Raw genomic sequence first — 6,727 nt, 5'->3', positions numbered from 1 at the left:
CGTTTCTGTCAAGAGCTCTCTCAGCCCCACCTCCCTCACAGGATGTCTGTTGTGGGGAGGGGAAGGGAAAGGAGTTTGTAAGCCGCTCTGAGACACCTTTGGGTAGTGGACAGGGTATAAATCCAATGTCTTCTTCTTCTACTACTACTTCCTTCCTTCCTTCCTTCCTTCCTTCCTTCCTTATCTCTTCTTCTTTTACCTCACAGGGTGTGTGTTGTGGGGAGGGGAGGGGAAAGGAGTTTGTGAGCCGCTCTGAGACTCCTCTGGGTAGTGAAGGAGCATGGGGTATAAATCCAACGTTCTCCTCCTTTTCTTCTTCTTCCTCGTCTTCATCCTCCTCCTCTTCTTCTTCCTCTTCTTCTTCTCATTTATTACATACAGCATCATGTATTTTTCTCTGCCCACCTGGAGGCTAGCAACGCCACGTGCCCACAAGGCCAGGCTGGTCCCGGGGCTCCCTCTGACCCGAGGCTCCCTCTCCCGCCCCCTTCCGCAGGAGCTCTTCCTCCGCCTGGTGCCCCACGAGTGCCTGGGCTCCTTCTGGTCTCAGCGCGACAAGAAGGGCCACGAGGGGGCCTGCCCCACCGTCCGGGCCACGGTGGCCCAGTTCAACCGGGTGGCCAACGCCGTCGTGGCCTCCTGCCTGAGCGACACGGGGCTGCGCGCCGCGCAACGGGCCCGCCTCCTGGAGAAGTGGATCCGCGTGGCCGAGGTGGGTGCCCCCCGTGGACGTCGTCCGTGGCTGAGGTGGGGCCTGTTTCCTGGACCCCCTAAGTCTTCCTCGCCCGGCCCGGCCCGATCCAAGCGTCTCCCTCTCCCCCCTTGGCTCTTTTCCAGGAGTGCTTCTTCCTCCGGAACTTCTCCAGCCTCTACGCCGTGGTCTCGGCCCTCCAGTCCACGTCGTTGCATCGGCTCAAGCGGACCTGGGAAGAGACGTCCAGGTAGGGGCACGGGGGGAACCAGCCCCGGGGGGGCTTCCTAAGAATATAAGGAAAGATCCCTGTGGGATCAGACCAGTGAAGGTCCATCTAGTCCTGCCAGCCATCTTGAAAGGCCCCCCAAAAAACCCCAACAAGACCTAGAGGCCGAGGCCTTCCCCTGGTGGTGTCTTCTGGCCCTGGGATGCAGAGGATGACTGCCTCTGAATGTGGACGTTCTACTTTAGATGCCCCGTTTCTGGCGTCGGGGTGAATCTGTGTTTTGAAATACTTGACACCAGTATTTATAAAATAGTACAAGAATTTTTTTTAGGAAAAAGAGGACAAAATAAATTTACCTAAAGCCGGTTCGGCGTCGTGGTTAAGTGGGCGGATTCTAATCTGGGAGGGACCGGGTTTGAGTCCCTCACGCCTCCACTTGCACCTGCTGGATGACCTCGGGCAAGCCATAGTTCTGTCAGAGCTGTCCTTGAAAAAGAGCCGTTTCTGTCAGAGCTCTCTCAGCCCCGCCTACCTCACAGGGTGTCTGTTGTGGGGAGGGAAAGGGAAAGGAGTTTCTAAGCCGCTCTGAGACATCTTCAGGTAGTGAAGGCTGGGGTAGAAATCCAATCTCTTCTTCTTCTTAGTGGTTAAGTGCGTGGACTCTAATCTGGGAGAACCGGGTTTTGATTCCCCACGCCTCCACTTGCACCTGCTGGATGACCTTGGGCAAGCCATAGTTCTGTCAGAGCTGTCCTTGAAAAAGAGCAGTTTCTATCAAGAGCTCTCTCAGCCTTGCCTACCTCACAGGGTGTCTGTTGTGGGGAGGGGGAGGGAAAGGAGTTTGTAAGGCGCTCTGAGACTCCCTTGGGTAGTGAAGGGCGGGGTGTAAATCCAATCTCTTCTTCTTCTTCAAGGATAGTTCTCAGGAGAGCTCTCTCAGCCCCACCTGCCTCACAGGGGGTGTCTGTTGTGGGGAGGGGAAGGGAAAGGAGTTTGTAAGCCGCTCTGAGACTCCAAGTGAAGGGCGGGGTATAAATCCAATCTCCCCCTCCCACTCCTCCTCTTCCCCTGAAGTTGCCTCTTGGCACTGGGATTTAGAGGTTCACTGCCTCTGAATTTGGAGGTTCCCTTTAATGGCCCATCTCTTGCTCTCCTTTCCCTTGCAAACCCCAGATCTTGGCCACCTGCATCCAGCCATAATAAGGCCCAGAAGCAGCAACTGTTTTGCAGGGGGTGGAATGAGACACACCCAAAGAGCTGAGGAAGAAGAATTTGCCCCCTTCTTTTTCACTGTTTGCTTAAAAACAATCCCAGTTGCCGGCAATGCTCCTTCTAAGCTGTGGAGTCTTGTGAGCAAAAATTCTGCTTTGTGAGCTGCTGGGATTAAAGTTGTATGAGCCAGCGATTTGGCTACTGCATTAAATTAGTCTGCTCTGGAGCCCTCCTTCCTGAGCTTAGACACAAATGTATGCGATGGAGGCTAAAGAACTGTGAGCTGCCTCACACTAACTCAGCTGAGAGGGGACACTGCTCTGGAGCCATCCTTCCTGAGCGAAGACAGAAATGTGTGAGCCGGAGGCTAAAGAACTGTGAGCTGCCTCACACTAACTCAGCTGAGAGGGGACACTGCTCTGGAGCCATCCTTCCTGAGCGAAGACAGAAATGTGTGAGCCGGAGGCTAAAGAACTGTGAGCTGCCTCACACTAACTCAGCTGAGAGGGGACACTGCTCTGGAGCCATCCTTCCTGAGCGAAGACAGAAATGTGTGAGCCGGAGGCTAAAGAACTGTGAGCTGCCTCACACTAACTCAGCTGAGAGGGGACACTGCTCTGGAGCCATCCTTCCTGAGCGAAGACAGAAATGTGTGAGCCGGAGGCTAAAGAACTGTGAGCTGCCTCACACTAACTCAGCTGAGAGGGGACACTGCTCTGGAGCCATCCTTCCTGAGCGAAGACAGAAATGTGTGAGCCGGAGGCTAAAGAACTGTGAGCTGCCTCACACTAACTCAGCTGAGAGGGGACACTGCTCTGGAGCCATCCTTCCTGAGCGAAGACAGAAATGTGTGAGCCGGAGGCTAAAGAACTGTGAGCTGCCTCACACTAACTCAGCTGAGAGGGGACACTGCTCTGGAGCCCTCCTTCCTGAGCTAAGACATAAATGTATGCGCTGGAGGCTAAAAAACTGAGCCGGCTCACACTGACTCAGCTTACAGGGAACACTGGTTGCCAGGTACCTCGAGTTTTACTTTCAGGCTATGTTTTCGCCCCAGCCTGCCCCCAAAGTGGTCCTCACTACGACCCTGCGAGGTAGGCTAGACTGAGAGATGAGGAGGGGCCAGGATTGGGCATCCCTCGTATGGGGTAGAGTCGGGGGGGGCACTGGGGCTGTTCCCCGTGGGGATGACTCTCTCTCTCTCTCTCTCTCTCTCTCTCTCTCTGGGTCTGGCTGCCCCCAGGGACTGCATCCACTGCTATGAGGGACTCAGCGCCATCTGCTCAGAGAAGGACAACTACCGCCAGAGCCGTCAGCTCCTCTTTCAGGTGGGCAAGAGGCAGGACGCTGTGCGACACCCCGGCCACCTCCTCCACCTGGCTTCCGGCCCTGCTCTGGGGGGGGGGCTCCCCACTGAAGTCCCAGCCTCTGCCGGCAGGGATATCTCCGCTCATCAGACCCCTCTGGCTTCCTGTTTCCCCACCCCACCCCACAGGAAGGCTGCCCCGGTGCCGAGCCCACCCAGCGGAGGCATCAGCGGAAAACACTGGAGCAGCGCCCCACGGTGAGATGTGGGGGTGGGTTATAAGGAGAGCCCTGCTGGGTCGGACCAGGGAGGGTCCCTCTAGTCCAGCCTCCCGTCTCACACAGGGGCCGGCCAGTTCCCCCAGAGGGCCAACAACAGGGCAGGGAGGCCGAGGACTTCCTAAGAACCTCAGAAGAGCCCTGCTGGGTCAGACCAGGGAGGGTCCACCTAGTCCAGTCTCCCATCTCACACAGGGGCCAGCCAGTTCCCCTGGAGGACCAGCAACAGGGCAGAGAGGCCGAGGCCTTCCCCTGAGAAGAACACCAGAAGAGCCCTGCTGGGTCAGACTAGTGAGGGTCCATCCAGTCCAGCATCCCGTCTCACAGAGTGGCCAACCAGCTCCTCTGGAGGGCCAGCAACAGGGCAGAGAGGCCGAGGCCTTCCCCTGAGAAGAACACCAGAAGAGCCCTGCTGGGTCAGACTAGTGAGGGTCCATCTAGTCCAGCATCCCGTCTCACAGAGTGGCCAACCAGCTCCTCTGGAGGGCCAGCAACAGGGCAGAGAGGCCGAGGCCTTCCCCTGAGAAGAACCTCAGAAGAGCCCTGCTGGATCAGACCAACGAGGGTCCATCTAGTCCAGCCTCCCATCTCACACAGGGGCCAGCCAGTTCCCCTGGAGGGCCAGCAACAGGGCAGAGAGGCCGAGGCCTTCCCCTGATAAGAGCATCAGAAGAGCCCTACTGGGTCAGAGCAGTGAGGGTCCATCCCGTCCAGCCTCCTGTCTCCACACAGTGGCCAACCAGTTCCTCTGGTCAGCGAACAACAGGGCATAAAGGCTGAGGCCTTCCCTTGATGTTTCCTGCTGGGCATTAGTATTCAGTGGTTGACTGCCTCTGAACATGGAGGTTCCCTTTAGCCACCATGTCTCGTCGCCGTTGACAGATTTCTTCTCTGTGAATCTGTCTCATCCTCTTGTAAAGCTGTCTATTCCTGTGGCCATCAAGAGATCCCCCTGCCAGCAAACTCCGCATTCTAATCACTCTCTGTGTAAAGTAGTATCTCCTTCTGTCCGTCCTGAACCCACTGCCCATCAGCTTCGTTGGATGCCCTCGAGTCCCAGTATTTGGGGGGAGGGAGAAAAAGTTCTCTTTGTCAGCTTTCTCCGCCCCAGGTATCATTTTACAAAGGTCTATCATGTTCCTGCCTTAAAGGTAAAGGTAAAGGTTCCCTTGCTCGAAAGCCAGTCAAGTCCGACTCCAGGGGGGCGGTGCTCATCTCCGTTTCCAAGCCGAAGAGCCAGCGCTGTCCGAAGACGCCTCCGTGGTCATGTGGCCGGCATGACTAGACATTGAGGCGCATGGAACGCTGTTACCTTCCCACCAAAGCGGTACCTATTTATCTACTTGCAATTTCTTGCTTTCCAACTGCTAGGTTGGCAGGAGCTGGAGCTAGAGACGGGAGCTCACTCCGTCATGCGGCACCTGGGTCTCGAACTGCTGAACTACCGACTTTCCACAGCCTGCAGTTCAGCGTCTTAACCACTTGAGCCACCGCCTTAGTTGTCTCTTTTCTCAACGGAAAAGTCCCGGGCTCTTCCGCCTTTCCTCCGAGGGAAGGGGCTCCAACCCCCCTCGTCATCTGGGTCGCCCTCCTCTGATTATGCGTCTACAGGGCAGGTCCCAGGTTCAGCACCTCCAGTTCAGAGGGTCTCTGGTTTGGGAGGGGCTGTGGCTCGGTGGAAGAGCCTCTGCTTGGCATGCAGAAGGTCCCACGTCTAGTGTTCCTGCCGAGCGGAGTTAGTGCGAGCCGGCTCACCCTTTTTTAGCCTCCGGCTCACACATTTTTGTCTTAGCCCAGGAAGGAGGGCTCCAGAGCACACTGATTGATGCCGCTCGCTCAACACTGTAATGCCAGCAGCTCACGAAGTAGGATTTTTGCTCACAAGACTCCACGGCTTAGAGGGAGGCATTGCGGCCAGTGTTTCCTCCGAGCTGAGTCAGCGCGAGCCGGCTCACCCTTTTTTAGCCTCCGGCTCACACATTTTTGTCTTAGCCCAGGAAGGAGGGCTCCAGAGCACACTGATTGATGCCGCTCGCTCAACACTGTAATGCCAGCAGCTCACGAAGTAGGATTTTTGCTCACAAGACTCCACAGCTTAGAGGGAGTATGGCAGCCAGTGTTCCCTCTAAGCTGAGTTAGCGTGAGCCAGCTCACAAGACTCCAACGGCAACTGTAGCGAAAAGGAGCAGGGAGGAGGGGATGACGCCTCCGTCGCTCTTCGTCTCCCCCAGCCTGACTTTCCTCTCCCCTCCTCCCCCTCCCCCAGGGCGTGGTCCCCTACCTGGGCACTTTCCTCAAGGACTTGGTCATGCTGGACGCGGCCACACGGAACCGGCTGGCGGTGAGTGTGTCGGTGGGGCTGGGGACGCGGGTCTGGCCACCCACTTGGGGAGAGGCAGTGTTGGAGGGCGTTGGGGTCTGCAGGAGGGCGAGGCTGGTTATGGGGGGGTCTTCAGGGGGCTGCACCCGCATGTCGCGGTGGCCAGAGAGAGAGAGAGAGAGAGGGTCGACGGCCATCGCCAGCCTGTTTGCCATGCTGGGCGTGCCGTTACTTGGCGACGGCACAGGTGGTGGGGGTTAGAGGGGGGTCCCTCTCAGGTCCGAGCCCCATAGGATGCAAAAAAGGGGTGGACTCTGCCACACACACACACACACCCAGAGGACAAGAAGAGAAGCAGGCAGGGCTATTTTTGGGCAGGAACGCACAGGAACGGAGTTCCGGCTGGCTCCCCAGTTGGCCACGCCCAGCAGGAACTCATTAGCATGACAGGCCACACCCAATGTCAGCAAGCTGCCATTCTGTTTTGTGTGACCTCTGTGTACATATCCTTACCCTGTTGCACCCGGCTTGTTTCTACCATCCTGCTTCTGTGCTGGAATGCATAAGATAACTGCTGGTGGATGTGTGGGGGAGAAGATGCTGTAATGCTTGCCTATTGCTTATCTTATGAGAACTGCACCTGTGTTTTGTCTGATGTTCTGCCTGGTTCCCATAGAATGGGCGCGCAACC

General features: G+C 56.9%; 1 protein-coding gene across 1 annotated transcript in view; it reads left to right on the top strand.

The window, feature by feature from the left end:
• RGL2 (ral guanine nucleotide dissociation stimulator-like 2) overlaps positions 1 to 6,727 on the top strand; it is a 40,331-nt gene that overhangs the window by 13,660 nt on the left and 19,944 nt on the right. The window contains exons 6-10 of the mRNA XM_015410259.1: positions 497 to 712; positions 838 to 941; positions 3,376 to 3,460; positions 3,628 to 3,696; positions 5,983 to 6,057. Of these exons, the coding sequence (XP_015265745.1) occupies positions 497 to 712; positions 838 to 941; positions 3,376 to 3,460; positions 3,628 to 3,696; positions 5,983 to 6,057 (549 nt within the window). The remainder of the gene's footprint in view (positions 1 to 496; positions 713 to 837; positions 942 to 3,375; positions 3,461 to 3,627; positions 3,697 to 5,982; positions 6,058 to 6,727) is intronic.

Source organism: Gekko japonicus, unplaced genomic scaffold (genome assembly GCF_001447785.1).
Source record: "Gekko japonicus isolate JY-2015 unplaced genomic scaffold, Gekko_japonicus_V1.1 scaffold1280, whole genome shotgun sequence".
NCBI lineage: Eukaryota > Metazoa > Chordata > Lepidosauria > Squamata > Gekkonidae > Gekko > Gekko japonicus.
The sequence above is the reverse complement of the archived record's forward strand: the minus strand, read 5'-3'. Positions and strand labels throughout refer to the sequence as shown.